At 40.7% G+C, this 16,388-nt stretch overlaps 1 protein-coding gene across 3 annotated transcripts; it reads left to right on the top strand.

Moving 5' to 3' along the window:
* The first annotated feature begins 206 nt into the window (after positions 1–206).
* MLF1 (myeloid leukemia factor 1) lies at positions 207–15,498 on the top strand. Of its 3 annotated transcripts, none has more exons than XM_032193202.1 (8): positions 207–409; positions 4,527–4,689; positions 7,217–7,261; positions 9,438–9,527; positions 10,392–10,520; positions 11,582–11,741; positions 12,295–12,427; positions 13,350–15,498. In XM_032193202.1, the coding sequence occupies exons 1-8, from the start codon at positions 390–392 to the stop codon at positions 13,450–13,452; spliced, it is 843 nt and encodes a 280-aa protein (XP_032049093.1). In that variant the 5' UTR covers positions 207–389; the 3' UTR covers positions 13,453–15,498. The 3 variants fall into 3 exon arrangements, with proteins under 3 accessions (XP_032049093.1, XP_032049094.1, XP_032049095.1); XM_032193204.1 differs by having other exon boundaries at positions 226–243; XM_032193203.1 differs by lacking the exon at positions 7,217–7,261.
* Positions 15,499–16,388: the final 890 nt, after the last annotated feature.

The following is a 16,388-nucleotide window of genomic DNA, read 5'->3' as shown; positions in this document are numbered from 1 at the left end:
AGGGGCCCGTCCCCTCACGGGGCTGAGCGGGTTCCCCCCCCTTCACCCCGACCCCCCCCTCCCCTCAGCGCCCCCTCAGCCCCGAAGCTTCTGGAGCGGGGCCGCGCGCGGGAGCCCCGCGGTTGCCATGGCAGCGGCGCCGCGCGTCACGTGACCGGGGCGGGGCGGCGGGCGCCATCTTGTGCGCCGGGGGCGGGCGGCCGGTAAAGGCGGGGCCGGGGCCGTGACGGGACCGGCCGTGAGGTGAGGCGAGGTGCCGGGGCGCCGTCCTCCTGTCCCTCCCGTCCCGTTTTCAGCTCGTCTGCCTGCCCCAGCCCAGCTCCCGGCCTCAGGGAGCTCGCCCGCTGAGGGGACGCCGTCGCGCTGCGAGCCGCGGGGTTGTGGCGAGGATGGACAGGTGCCGCATGCTGTAGGTTTTCTGTGGTATTTCTCTTCATTTCTTTCTTTATTTGTTTTTATTTTATGCTGTGGGGGTGTTTCCGAGCTGCTGGGGGCGGTGCGGGTGCGGGGACCAGCCCTCAGCGAGCCCCCAGGGCTGGGCAGGGGGCACGGAGCGCACGGCGGCCTCAGCGGTCCCTAATATATATAAATATAGAGCACCTGGCATTGCCCGCAAAGGTAAGGGATGTGAGGAGGAGGGAGGCTAAGCCCCGAGCCCGGAGGTGCGGGTTTGTTGCCGTTTCCCCTGGTTACCGGGCGTTTTGCCCCGGTGCATCCCCATGGGAGCCTGGCCCCGGCCCTGCTGCAGTCTCTGGGGCTCTGTGGGGCTCATGAGCACAACTGGCTTCTAACAGCTCATCCTTGTTTGTGGGATGTGCAGGAGCTGTGGCTGTGTGGGTCCTCTGCATGGCATTAAAATATTAACAGCGAATAAGCTTCATTTGTAGTGATCTGCAGCGTGCTTCTGCGATCGTTTGACACATCAGCTGCTCTCCTTCTCTTTATTCACTTTATTCATTTTATCACAGCTGTTTTAGAATGCCTCGTGCAGTTCAAAACTGGAGGAAAAAGATTGAGGAAGATAGAGGATGGGAGTGCATGTGAAAAAGATCGATGTTGAAATTCATTTTCTTGGCACCATCCTCGTAAATCTGTTTTACATATAGTTAAGGAAATGAGCTTCTTACTTCAGATAAGATGAGCTTCCAGAGCAGCCTAACAGCAGGCATCTGTTGCCCCACAAGGAGAGATCTGGAGCGCTGAACTGGAAATAGCGTGTGGGTGAGAAGTGAGGTCTCCATCTGCGAGCAGCTGCCTGGGGAAGCAGCAGTCACTCAGCCCACGTGCTGCCCGGCCAGCTGAGCCCTGGTGCCTCAGACAGGTGCAGAAGGTGGAGTTCCTCTGCCCGGTGCAGCTGTCCTGCTTATTTAACTTACTGATAAGCAGCTTTTGTCTTATTGCTGCAGGTGTTACTGTTGGTGCTGTTCTGTGACTTCAGTGTTGTGTTCCATCCTAACTTGAAAAATGTGCTTAATGTAAAGTGTGGTTTTCAAAAATCCCAAACCGAACTTATCATTTTAAGACACTGTTTCTTTTTAACTGAGCAGGAGCATGCACTGAAGTAAGAAGTAGCAGTTGCAGTACTCCTTGCAGTACTACTTGTTGTACTTCTGCTGTGTGCTGTAACAGGTTTCAGCTGAAACTTCAGGGCTTAAGCCTGAGTTGGACACAAACTTACCCAGTCAGATGCATCTTGGTGACAATCCTTGCTTGCATATGTGCTAGCAGCATCAGCCTCTGCATTTTCAGTGTCTATTTCTCCATATAGATGTACTTGTGTGAGACCTTAACAGTCTTAAGAGGCTAAACATTCAGTTCTCTTTGATCCCTTCAAATACATATTAATTAAAAGTCAAATAAACTACTTACAAGACAGAAGTGCAAGTTCTGTTACTGCAGAATACTGGAAAGATAAACGTATAAATTGTTCCCCTTCTGAACTTAATTTTGAGACTATTTTGTGGTGCTTAACATGCCAAGTGTGTGAAATCCTTACAGAACTTCCTTTCTCTTTCCTCCTCACCTTTCCAGTATAATAGTGCAAAGTCTGCAAAAGTCATGTGTGTCTCAGCCAAAGTACTTCCCCCACCCCTGCTCAAATTTAAATTTGGCTGTCATCAATGGTAATTAAACAAGGCTGCTCTACACCTGTTGCTGTCCTATGGTCTGTGATTGGGACAAAAGACTGAAGATCTTGCATCCTTTATTGGGGATATTAAGGAGACTTCGACTTGCCTTGTATATATGTGTCATAAGGGTGATTATACTCCTTTTGTAATTCGAGTTTGTCATAGGAGACATCAAGAGGATATGGTTAATCCTTTTGGAAGACTTATGTTCCAGACAGATTCTGGCTTCCCACTGCTTGTGCCCTGCTCCAGAGCATACAGAAATCAGGCTATTTCTCTGAAAGCTTGACAGCGCTAGATTTTTAATAAATGTTTGCCTAAAATCTCCTTGGGGAGACTACAGTTCCAAAACAAGTTGCTGCATGGTATATATCCTGCTTCCCTGTCCCTGGTGCTAAGAAGCTGTGTTTCTAAATTGTTTTGTAGACCTTTATTTTATCTAGGACAGAAAAATACACCTCCACCCCCCCCCCCCCAAGATAGTTTTCACTGCAAGTATATCAGATCCTTGTAGGAAGGTGAATGGCCAACAGAAGTTGCCAGAGACATTAAAAGAAGGCAAAAAGAAAATGTCACAAGGTACCAAGCACTGCTTTGTCTGGTGACACACGTTGCTACATGTTGTGCACAATAAATCCAAACAACTTTTCTTACCTAAATTAAACCTGTTGAATTGTATTTTACTTCAGTGTTGTGATAACTTAATTGTGGGTGCCCTCCTTCTGAACTGGAAGGGAATAGGGAGAAATCTTCTAAGTTATAGATGGAATGCAGTTCATATTTAGTTTGTCTTAATAACTGCACCGGTCTGAAGTTTGTGGTGTTGAAAGAGACTGGAGGCATGCACATGCTGCGCTGGTGTGTTCATGCTTCCCTCATCTTGGCTCACGCAGTGACTCTTTGCATCTGTTCTTCATCCTGTGAAAACCAAGCTGGCTGTATGCAAGCTGCTTATCGCGCTGGATTGAAGCTAAAGCCGGCAGTCATGTGAGTGGGGAGATTAGGGCCTGCTTATGGCAGTGGAAAAACTACTCCTGGGCTGTAACGGCCTGTCTGCACCACAGTGCATGTGTGTCGCTTAAGGGGGTACTGGTGGGTTAAGCGTCCTGTTTGGAAACTAATCTAGCTTTACGTTTCTAATCTAATTTCTGTTAGTGCATTTCTCTCTTTTACTTAAAAGGAAAAATTAAATTATATGCAACTTTCTCATCAAAAGAGACAGCAAAGAGATCAGAGTGGCCGCGTGGTGTGGAAACTGGTACTTGTGGGTCTGGAGGAGAGGGGTGGGGAACAGAAAGCCTGCGCAGGAGACTTGCAAGGGATGAGTGGGTACCAAAGAGGTCAGAGGAACAGCCAGGAGCTTTCCTTCTTAGGGACAGGGGATGTTGTGGGAAAGGTTATGGTGCCCTGGAGAGAAGGAGGGTGAGAGCCGTGTGGGAGTGCCAGGAAATTGCTAGGAAGAAGATGAGGTGCTGCAAAGCCTAGGTAACATACCTGGGAAGTGACAGAAGTGACTGGTAGTGCTAAGAAAGCAGCTTGCAGGGGGAAAACTAGGCTGGAGATGGAGGGAGGAAATGAAACATGGTTCTTGTATGAAGTAATCACTTCTAGCATTTGGACCACAGGCAACGGTGTTATTCATATAATGTCAAATTGTCTTTCTTCTTCTTCTGGCCTCAGTTTGAACTCCCTAGTTCTTGGCCAAATTAAAGAATGCAAAGAATTAAGTAAATTGCAACACTAGCAATATTTTACCTTCAAGGCAAGCTTTGGATTACTTATGGGGTTCTGTGGGATTTTGGAGATAGATATTGAGTGTTTAGAAATGGGACAGAAAACTTATCTCTTCTTTGAGTTTGTTCTTCCTGAGTGGAGGAAAGGGCTGCGAGAACATGACTTGTGAAGGCAGGGGAAAGGGAAGGCAAAGGTACAGTGGTGGGGGATTAAAACAGCGGGGATGGAGTTGGCATGAACTTGAGAATGGTATTACAATATCAGGGGTTAGAGGTAAAAGAAGTAATAAATAAAATATAGGTCAGTCTGTAGTTCCTGGCAGATTGAAAGTCCAGGATAGAGTAAAATAGGTCTGCAGAGGATGGGTTATTTTAGAAGAGATAATGCAGTGTGGCCACCTGAGAACACAGGAGAGCAAGGAAGGCATCTGAGAAGACAAAAACTAAAACAGCCACCCACCCTGGGAGATGGGAAGAACTGTGGGACAAGTGGCAGCTCATGAGGAGCAGGAGGGTAAAAATGACTGCCCTGTTGGGTCCTATTAAATAAAAAATATGGACAGAGTGCCGTATGGAATGATAAGAAAAACTGAATTTTAGAAATTTCAGCTATTTTACATTGTTTGGAATTAAAAAGACTTTCTATGTGCAATGTCTTTTCCAGTGATCCTTTTGCTGCACACCATGAATACATGCGGCAGATGATGAGAAGCTTTTCTGATCCCTTTGGACGAGATCCATTTTTCAGTATAACAGATGGCGAGGAGAGAACAGTAGATCGAAGAGTGCGCCAGGATTCTCAGGTTGCTCTGAGAGGAAATCGCAGAGTAAGTCTTTTCTTAATCTCTAAGGATTGCTACACGGAATTTACATTTACTGGTAATAGAGCTGGCTTCACATTTCCATACCTACTAAACTTGGCCCAGTGGAAACGGAGCCTCAACTGTTACACCCTTGGTCAGATTGTCTTATCACTGAGTAAAATGTGAATATATTTTTAATTAGTTAATGGCTTCTTGTTTAAGCATTTATTACTGAACACTGACAGACTTGTTAAAATTTTAATTTTGACAGAAACAAAACTGTCTATTATTGAACACTGTTCATTTAATTGTCTTCAATAAGTATTTATCAAACACTTGTTTTAATGAATATGAAGTATTAAATGTTTCTATTGTAGAAAGGCATTAAAAAATCCAAAGCCAGAGCCTTCTCTGAACATGATTTCCTTTTTATGCTAACTTCTCTCTACGAGGTACATCGATATGTTGGTGCCTGTACTCTGCACTTGAGAATCTTGTGTCTAGTTACTTATGTTGAAATTGGATTTGAGTGAAATCATAGTTCCAGCCACCTAAATAGTATCTATACAGATATGTTAAGCCCTGATTCAATCCCTTTGTTGTAACTAAAGGCTTCACATTCTCTATTTGGTCTGATTCTCTTTGGTCTCCTTGTGTACATAGCAGGTAAGTATTAAAGATCTGGGGGATTTGTGTGGAACCTGGTATTTCTGTAAACTACCAGCTGCAGTTAATAAGTGGGTAACAATGTTTTACATGAAGTAACTTTTCAACTGCCTGGGCATTCAGGACAATTATAGCTTATGCTTCTGTAACTAAGTCTTATCTCTTTTCTGTGTTTAGAAAGAATGTACATTCAGTGTTGGTTCCTTTCCTTCCACCAAGCTAAATACCTTGCTTTTGAATGATCTCTTCATTTAATGAACAATGCTTGGTTTTTAAAAAACAATTGGAAGGCAAAACATATTGCTGTTGTTATTCAAACCTAGATGTTAAGAGCCTAATAAGCACAGTTGAAACTCAGACTGTCACCTACTTGTCAAAAGGGTAACTGTCAGATTCCTTCCTCCATGCTCATACCTCACCAGTTAGTTTCAAATATAGATGTCGCTGGATCTAATTGGGGCATGGTCTTTTTCTCTGCTGAAGCAGGTTCTTATGCCTTGGTTCAGTAGATGCCAAAAAACAGATTGGACTTCTTTTTTCCTTGATACCTTAAGAGATTTCTATCCCTTATTCTTAGCAACAAGTTAAAGCATGCCATGCTTTATCTGTGGTTACGGAAGGGAACTGAAGGTGCAAGAGCACTGTTATTTTGATAAGCACAAAGGAATTCCATATGTGCTAAAATCTTTCCAGTATCTTTCAGTGTTCCTCATCTTTCACCTGAGAGGTGTAAGATGTCACAAAACTATACTGATTATTTGAGCCTCATAGTTGTCACAGACTCCTTTTATTGGCAGTTGCCTAATCTACAGCTTTTAGTATGTATTATAGAATAAGGACTCCATAAACTTTGTGACTTAATTTCTGGTGATATCCTTTGATACCTGATACTATCATGCTCTTTTCTGTCACTAATATATTAGTCTGTAAGAGTTCATGAAGTTATTCAGGAATTATATAATTCCTTCTGTTCTTACTATGAAGTGTTTAGTATTCTGCCCAACCGGCCTTTCTTTAGATAGGCTTTTATGTAACTCTCCAATCTTAGTTTCCTGGAAACACCAATTTGTTTCCTAGCATTTCATTGCTGTGTTGTGTAGGGTTATTCAATATCAGTTGGTTAAACAGGAACTGTTCTTGCTGGTGTTTTTAGCTACATCTATTTATACAGCTTCAGAAGCATGTAACTTGCTCGTGGGGGATATGTCTTCAGGTGGTTCTATATATGATGATAGACTTACTTAGACCTTCTTTGCAATGACCTTTGAAACTGCTGACAAATTAGACTTCATTTGGTTTATTGCAGGAGATGATGGTTATTTTAGAGAAATCTTTTATAAACACATGAGTCTGTAATACATAGTGCTTGTGAATGGGTCAGCTGCATTGCTTTGAATTTTAGCACTTAAACATGCTGGTCTTCTGAAATCACATAAACTTCCATTAAATGGGGCTATTGATTTGTTGTTTTTAATCAACTTTGGATTTCTATGGCATGAATAGAACAAAGTGTTTTCAGAGCAGTAGGTGATATCTGAATGACTGTGTCTTATCGTAAATAATTTTAGTACACAGATTACGTTATACAAGTGTTTTTCAACTGTTAAGGGTTTCTAGTACCTACATATGAATAAGCTTAAAAACAATAGCTGTCACAACACTTAAAACATAACTAGCGTTAAATATTTTTACTTCTCTATACCCAGAGACTGCTTCATATTACATTGTCAAGGCACTCTGAATTACCAAGGTCCTCTTGAATGTTTGTCTTTAGATGATCAGAAATGTTTAATGTCACTTGCTGTATGTGAAAATGCAAAAGGTATTTCTGCTGTGTCCCCTACTAGGTACAACAGCTAAAAGACACTGGTCCTTTTTCTTCCAGGCAACAAGCTACTCCCTCATGCCCTTTGCAGGCTTTGGTAGCATGGTCAGTATCCCAGGAGAAACAATCTTTGTGCCTCTTGCTAATACGTGCGTACTGTCAGCATAACTAAAGCATGGACAAGGGCTGGTGTTGGTGTGCTTGCAACCTGCTCTTACTGGTGCTGGGGTATGAGACACTACATAATTAAAGATTGTTTCGGATTCAGTGAAAATGCTGGGTGTAGGCTAAATATGCTGGTGTGGAGGCTGGAAAAGTTACTATTTAGCAGCTTGCTTTTCTGCTCCGTGGTGTCTGTTAGGGCTTGTTCTTGAGTGGAGTTGAATGAAATAATACCTGGAGCGGGACTCCTGCCCGAGTGCTGCCTGCGGATGACCACTAATGGCTTGCAGCATGCTTGTGGCCATGGTGCTCACCGAGACCTGTAGTGCTCGTGGCTAAGACCAGTCAGCTTCAGGAGACAATTTCTGCAGGGACTGGGCTTGGGATGGTTTAGAGCTGCAGGGTTTGGGGCCCTGAATATCCTGTAAGAGATCTGTAACACCTACCTGAGGGAAAGCAGATCTATTATTTGCATCAGAGGTTTTTGCTTCCTTTGGAGAGCTTTAAAGAGTCCTTAAGTTCAAAACCAGGAGCTTAATTAGTGGCTTTTAATTGGAGATCAGGTAAAAATAAGCATGAATATTTTTGAATGTTCAAAACTAAAAATTACTTGTTTAACTACCTCTTACAGAGGCACAGAATGATAACTTGCCCTGTGCAGGAAGTGCTTTAGCTAATCGAAGTCCTTTTGCTATTACACAGACCAGTTTTATTCCCCAGTCTGTAGTGTGAGTCTGTAGCTACAGCTGATTGCTATGTAATGTTCTTGGTTCAGTGTCCAGACTTATAACTGTAGAGAGCAGTTTTCTGGAGTTACTGATGTTTAAAGCTAGTTTAAGGCATCAAATTATTATTAATTTATAATTATAATTATTGCATAGAGCTTTTGATAGCCCTAAAGGATCCAAATTTCTTGCTGCTTGGGAGAAGACTTTCTGAACCTGAATTTTACTGAGCTTTGTGCTTATACTTCAGATTTTTGATTTTATAATACATAGTTACTTAAGTATATTTAAATCTAATTGCATATATTTCCAGTAGTTGGAAGAATGTGGGGCTTGTTTACTGTCAGTAGCACCTGGGTGATGCCGAGGGCCTGCTACGTGCAGCCCTGCACCTGCCTTCCCCTCCCTGCTCTGCAGCCTCCTGCTGAAGCTGAGCCTCCACCCAGTGCTGTGCCCGCAGCTGAGCAGTGTGCTCCAGCCTGAGCCCCTGGTGTCAGTGGCCAGGCACCATGGTGGGGACTTAGAGCAGCTCCTGAGTAAAAGTTCATGGTACAAGGGGAAAGGCATGGTGAAAATCATCTCTACCATCCCCACCTGCTGCACTGGAGAGGAGCCCAGAGGAGCATGCTCATTTGGGAGTGAATTGCGAGCTTCCCAGGTGGCTGCTTAGGATAGCCTACCCTTTTCCCTACTTTGTCTCTTTAGTATTTTTTTTATTTTTATTTTTTACCAAAGATAGCTTTCATCTGTGGAGGCAGTATATGCCATCAGCTACAGACCCTACTAATAATACAGTGTGTGTAAACCTGTCTTAACGCCCCTTGTGCAACACTGGATCTTTTGCTTTCATCTCAAAATAATGAATGTTTTGTTGGATACTTCCATAGCATCAGGTAATTAAGTTGCCATTAGGATCCTGAGTTAGGGTTCTCTGATCTTTCCTTGTTGCCAGTTTTAGCTGAGTAACCACTTTCTTCTGAAAAGGAACTGTCATCTGGGATGCGTTTTCAGTGTGATTCCATATGTATTAAGGGATTTGCATAACAAAGATAATTTGATCTTCAAGTACGTAAGGTATGGAGTTAGGTTAGAGTGCATATGGCAATAGCTCTAGCACACTAGCCACAATATGAGCTTACTCATACTTACATTCTAGCATCAGAAGTCTTCCAGTTTTGTCTTTCCAGCATCTCCAGCTTAGCAATCAAGTTCTTTGTGCTAGCTTTCATTTTTTCACTTGAGAAAATGCAGTTTGCCTTGCTTGTTTATTAATTGCGGGCTACAAAATACCCTGTTGGTCTTCTTTGCAGGAAAAAAAAAGCATGTCAAAAACAGCCTCAAATTGAAGAATCACCACACTTTGTTTTAATTTTAACTGTTGTGTTGTCTTTCAGCATGATGCAGATTTTGGGGACCCTTTTTTTGCAATGGACAGAATGATGTCAAATATGAGAAACAGCATGCTGGAGATGCAAAGAAAATTTGTAAGTTTTTTACACTTGTTTTAAAACTCTTTGTAGTAAAGAATGACAGTTACTTAAAATGTTACTCCAAAATTCCTGCTAAGAAAAAGGTTACTGCTTGGAAGCAGATAGTAAGAAAACACTGCTTCCCACGCCCACCCACAATATATAGCGGTGTTATTTCAGTGTTGTCACTGATTATTTGCCAACAACACTGCTCTAAATGTATACTTGGTTCTCTAGAGCTTCAAACTTCTCAGAGTTATCTGGTTTCTGGCTGTTGCCAGAGCTGACACCTTAAGTGAAGGAGCTGTCTGAAGTGTTACTGAATACTTAAACAACAAAACACCAAACACCTAAATGCCACCCTGCGTCTAGATCTTCCAGTGTGTTTTATTTTCAGTGCGGCTTCTTTCTTCAGTCTTTGAAGATAACACTGATATCTCTTAAGTGTTACTGAGTATATTGACTGTGTTACTCTGATCTTGTAAAATGGCTTGTTACCATCATTGCTCAAGCCCTGTTTCACCTGAACTCTTTGTTTCTTACTGTGTATTGTATGGGGTAAGACTGGCCTTACAGGTTATCTTCAGTACTAAATTAAGCCATGCCAGAACAAACTTCTGAGCGGTTGCTTGTTACTGCCCATGCTCTTCATTTGTTGACATGCTTCCTGGCATGGGGAGGCTGGTGCCCAGACAACACTAGGACAACAGTAGGAGCGTATCTAATGCCTGGGTCTGTTCTTGACAGCCTATAACTGTGGTGCCAGGACTCGAGGATTAATTTATCAGGGCTATTCCTCTTATTCGTAGTCTTAGAATGTGAGAAGTGTCTTACCCACAACATCATCTCTTCTTAATAAGAAGACTGTATTGCTTGTAGGATGAACTGTCTCTCCATCCAGATGCACACACCTTCAGCTCCTCCTCTGTGATGACATATTCCAAAATCGGGGATGAACCGCCAAAAATTTTCCAAGCCTCAGCTCAGACGCGCACAGCTCCAGGAGGTGTAAGTAGTCTTGAGCAAAAGTGTGGTGTGTAATTATCAAGTTCATCCATACCAAACCTCAGTTTTCTTCCAGTTCTGTCTGCTGGAGACAGTTACTCTTATAATTTAGAAAAATGTCTTTGTAAATGTAGTCTTTAATAAAGAATACTTATACTAATGTGCCGTTTTCTTCCTTGTTATTTGTGTATTTCTAAGTATATATCTAAATTTTATACCTGCCAAAGACTGGAAAACTTGAGTGCCAGAACAGCTAATTTCTCAAGGAGGTCTTCAGGTGTCTTGCTCTTTGCTATAAATCACTTTCTGTGCATTTAAAACTAAAACTGTCTACAGTAGAAGATAGCAAAAGGCAGTCTACTTATGCAAAACATCATTCTCTTTACTTGACTACTTTTAAATGCTTATGTAAGGCTTCATATGAAGATGCCCTTTCATTGACTTCGTCGCAGCTGTTGCATCTAATTCTGCTAAGAAATTTGAATTTGAATTTGAACCCTGAAGCAAGGTTCATGAAAGACTATATGTGAGCAGTAAAGGCCGTTCAGCATGATTGGCTGTGGGATATGTTCAAGCTCAAGCAGACACTCAGTTATCAAAAAGGTTCTAATAATATACTTATGAACACAGTGATAAGTGGTTGCCTGGGTTTCAAGCCAGTCAACATGACAACCTAGTAATTAGTTGTCCCTTCATGCTGAGAATATTGGCATCAGCTATTACTCATTCTGTTGTCACGGAGAATGTTGAAGACTTGTCTGCATGTAGTATATTTAGACTAGGCTTTTTTCCCAACAATTAATATCCAGCATGTGCGTTAGTTATGGAGCTTTAGATGTTCTTGTTTAATCTTTCTGTCTGTTGGCAGAAGGAAAATAGACTTGATCTGTGTTGTGGTATATTTCCTGCCAACATAAGAAATAAGGCAACTGGAAAAGCATGTAAAACCTAACTTTTGAAAAAGTCAGATATTAAAAAAAAAAAAAATTGAGGAAGAAAATTGATAGATTTGTTTTTAATCTTTTTGTTGTTGGAAGGACACTTACTTCCCTTTTTTTGTACAGGTTAAGGAGACAAGAAAAGCACTTAAGGATTCCGAAAGTGGACTGGAAAAAATGGCTATTGGTCATCACATTCACGATCGTGCCCATGTCATAAAAAAATCAAAGAACAGGAAGACTGGTGATGAAGAAATAAACCAAGAATTCATCAACTTGGATGAAAGTATGTCCTTTTTATGCAGTTTTCTATTGTTATACACTGATACCAATTTTGGAGTACTAGTTATAGTTCTTGACATTGCAAAAGGGGCAGTCTTGCAGAAAGTGCTAAGTCTGCAAATCAGTTCTTATACTCAATAAAAATTCAAACATTTGAGGCTAAGGTAACCAGTTAAGCATTCTGCTACAATATACAAGCAAATAGTGCCAATTATAATAGCTGTTTGTATTTGAAGGTACTTCAAACACATTTTTAACGGAATATTGCTATCTGTTGTGCATTAGTTTAAATGGCTATACTGCTCATGTTGGTAATAGAAAAGATGTATTTCAGAGATGCATGATTAAAGTGTGCAGATACTTTTTACAACAATGACTTTTCTTTTATCTTTGAAACTTAAGCCCAACAATGATTTTAGTTGTCTCAAACAGCCTAGAAAAAGTTTGCAGGTTGTGTACAAAATCATGAACAATGCTGTACAAAAACCTGCTTGTGATTAAATGTTTTTTCTATCTTGCTTGCATTGATTTAAAGATAATATTAAACTGTTTTTCAGCTGAGGCCCAGACTTTTGATGAGGAGTGGCAGAAAGAGATAACTAAGTTCAAGCCGACTAGAACCAGATACAATTTAGAAGCTCCAAAATACAGGAGTATTCAGCACATACCTAAGGAAGATGGATTAAAAAGGTAAAAATAGTTTGTTACTAGATAAAGGAAATATCAGCAAAAGTGAAAATTCAATTCTGAAGTAATCTGTTTATGAACAAACAATCCTCACTGGCAATCTGAGAGCACTCTTTTTGCTCCAGCTTTTCTGATGATGTTGCAATTAATACAAGGCAGTATTTTTATAAGTAAATCTTGAAGTTAATATTTTGACTGTGCAAATTGCTTTGATTTAACAGGCTAAAATGTTACAGCATTTTTTTCTAGAGCTGCATGCCAGTGCTCTTAGCTCAACTCTATATAGGTGTTAACATTCCCTCCCCCAGTTGTTAAACTGGGCTAGTTGCATTAAGATAAAATCCTCACTGAGGACTAGGTTAATCTGTTCTCCTGGGTAAAAGGAAAGACACCTTCTCTACAGTTGAAGAGAGAAAAACTCCTCTCTCCTGGGTTAGATTTCAAATGAGACCTCTTATAATCCTAAAATGAAGAAGTTTGTGTAGGGAGGAGTGCTTCATCTGTAAACCCAGGAACCTCTCCTGCTATCCACCAAGCTTCAGTTTTTCCTCCTACTGATGTAGTTTCAGTGGAAGGTGTAATGCCTTTATCAGTTTCATGTTTGGTAGAGAAGAAGGCTGCAGAAGGGGAATATTCCTGTTCTGTAAGCTACACAGCACTTCTGGTACCTCTTCAGTCCTAGAAGCTTACTATAAAGGCTACTTTCATTTCTTTACTTCATTTTTCAAACAAAGCTGTTTCATTCTTCCCATCAAGTGTGCGAGAGGAGGAAGCAGTTCAACCCTGTGGTAGTAACAGCACAGGTTTGGAGGGAATCTGTTCTACAAACAATGACTACACCTTTACATCAGTAATGAAAAAAATGTATTTCCCCACCCCTGTACTGTATGGTGGTTGTGATTTCTGTTGTGCTTCTCTGTTTCAGGGAGAAACCACTTGCATCTGTGGGTTCCAGGGGACCCAGAGTTTCTATGGAGAACCTCAGTGTGAAAGGAACACATGTCCCCATCAAAAGCAGCAAAAAATAAAATGTTTCCATTGTCCATTTGGATGGAGATTCTTCAAAGAAGATAATGGTGCTGCACTGCTTATGTTCATATAAGTATACACATGTATGACCAATCTGTCTTCTGTTTTAGTGTGTCTCGCTACTGTACTCTATTGACTTTTGAATGTCGTTTAAAACTTCAGATCCTAGGTTGTCATCTAGTGTCAGTAAATATGAAAAAGACACAAAACAAACCTTTCTACTAAAAAGCACTTTAATAGTTTATCAGTAATTCTGTTTAAAAATGGATGCTTTGGTTAGCAGAGTCTCCTCCACTTACAACTGCACCAGTCTCAAACTTCTTATTAAGCCTGATAATTTTGTCCCATATGGTGCAACTTACACAGAAAGTAAATTCCATTCTTACTTTGTGTGGCCGAAATAACTTGTTCTGGTGACACAGCAATCAACAGCCATTTCGGTATGCTGTAGCCACTGTATATGTAGCTTTAAATTCATACTTTAAATTGGTATAGGATCCCCAGATTTATCTTTTTTTTTAAATGAAGAGAAGTGAGAGGAGTACTAAAATAAGAAATTGTGTTTATCAGCATTCTTTCGTTCATAAGCTGCACTTAACATCTCTCATCTCCATCCCTAGCCTGTTAATCTCATATTTCTGATCCTTTGTATGTTTCCTTTGGAGGTAGCCCATTATTCTTCAGTCTTGAAGGTTCTCCATAGAAGTTTTTCACTACTCTAGAATAATATCAGTGTCCTAAGAAGCTCAGATGTAACTATCAGCTCTTAATTTGGAAGAACATGGGAGAAATGATTCAGTAATGTGCAACCATTCATTATCATTTCTTGTCCTAAAAAAATAAAATATCCCTACATGCAGGAAACCATTTCCCCCCTCAGCTGAGATGAGATCTTATTTCATGCACTGATTTAATGGATGTAAAAGGATCCTATATCTAACACTTGATCTCCCTTGACACTTTTTTCATCATCATTTGGTGAAAGGGTCTGGTTCTATAGGAAAGCAAACTGACTGAGAACAGGAAGTGTCTCTGTATTAGAAGTGTTAAGTTTGTGTGCTGTCTTGTTACTCTGAATTGATCTCATGTTGTAGAATAAATTTCTGTAGGTACAACATTCTAGCATTGGCACTAAAGTGTATATTTCAAGGCTAAAGCATAGTGTAGCCTTCAAAAAAAGTCAGTGTTAAAATTGTTTAATATTCATATGACTAAAAGAAGTAGTCTAGGTTGTATCTTTCTGCGGGTTCCTCAGATTATTTAATGTTGTGTAAAAAAAAAAAAAGTACTTTTATTGAACTGACAAAGACAATAGTTTCTCTGCTTGTTTAACAGTGGCCTTCTTTCTAGTATTAGAGCAAATACTAGTAGCAATAACTTTTTTTGCTGTTGCACTGTTCCACCAGCAGTCAAGGTAAGAGGATTTACTGTAGTAGGCAGCGTGTGTTGTAGCTCAGACGTGCACACATCCCTTCTGCTGCCAATGCTGTGGGAGCAGAAACCTCTGACAGGGAAATGGGCAGAAAGCCATGTGTAATATCACAGTAATAATACCTGTGGAGGATGTCTGCCAGAATCCTTAATCTAAGGACGCTTTTATTCTCTTCAGAAGGTAAGAGTACAGCTTAGGGCCTGATCCTTCATTCACTGAAAACAACATCAAACTTGCAATTAATGTAATTGAGAATATCAGGCCATAGAGGCATTTTTCAGGTGTCACTTAAATTTCCTAGTGATAAACAGCAGGAAACATGTTGTAACTTCAAGAGAAAACAACTGAATTTTGAGAGATGTTGCCTTTTAACAGAAGACAATTCATCTGACTGCTTATATTTTTGCCTGTGCTTTACTGGGATGGATGAACGTACGCAATTGAGAAAATGGGAACATCACGGGTTAGAAAAAAAATCTTGGTAGAAAGGGGCTAATAGTTGTCATAGACTACTTTGTTATGCAAAACAATGTTAATGTTATGCAAGAGAAATTGTTCTACATAGGAACATCTGAAACTATAGTTCTTTAATAAAGAGTTATTTATTACTTATGCTTATTGTGTGGCTTACTTTACACCACAATGATATGTGCATCAGTTTGGGCTGCTTTAAAATATTCTTCCATATGACATCAGTGGCAACACAGCAAGGGGTCTGTTTCCAGAAGAAAAACATGCATATACCACAACACAAAACAACTTTGCAGCAAGGAAACACTTGGTGTTAGGCCAAGTGTTTCTTGTATGAAAGACTAAGTTTCCCTCGTATAATCATAGTATCTCTATTCTCAAATACTTGAATAAATTTGCTATATATATATTACTTTATTGAGCTATGACTTGAGTATTAGTATGTCATCACTTCCAACTGCTAGCATATGCGTGCTCTTACCCCATGCTCAATGCGATGTAATTGCTTCTCTTTCAGGGTGGGGCTGAGGGAAGCCATGCAGGGTAACTGCATCAGCTTCACATGCTGCCTTAAGCAGGGATATTTTGTTTGTATCTGTAATGCTGACTTCATTGGAGACTTCATTGGAGCTTGCTGTTCTAATAAAGCATTAAAAAGCAGTGAATGGGCACTTGTGCTCCAAGCATCTTCCGTGTGTGTTATAAACTTGTATTGTTGTTCTTCTGCCACTGAGCCCAGCTCTTTACTTTCTAATTAGTAAACCCTATTAGTGAATATACCTGTTAATAGTAATGCTGTATTTGATACTTCAACCTGTTGCATTGTTTTTGTAAAATCTGCTAATCCTCCACTACACTTACAGTATTGCTGATACATGTTCAGACAGTGTCATTAATAAACTTCAGTAGCATAATCCTTACCATGAAGGTCACTAATTAAAATACTAAATAAGATCAAGAAGCCCTTAAAGTCCAACCCAGCAGGCCATGTCCCCTGTCCCTCAGTGGCCGTGAGGAGAGGTGCTGCTTATC

This window comes from Aythya fuligula, chromosome 9 (assembly GCF_009819795.1).
Source record: "Aythya fuligula isolate bAytFul2 chromosome 9, bAytFul2.pri, whole genome shotgun sequence".
In the NCBI taxonomy this organism is placed as follows: Eukaryota; Metazoa; Chordata; class Aves; order Anseriformes; family Anatidae; genus Aythya; species Aythya fuligula.
This window is presented reverse-complemented; position numbering and strand designations above follow the sequence as displayed.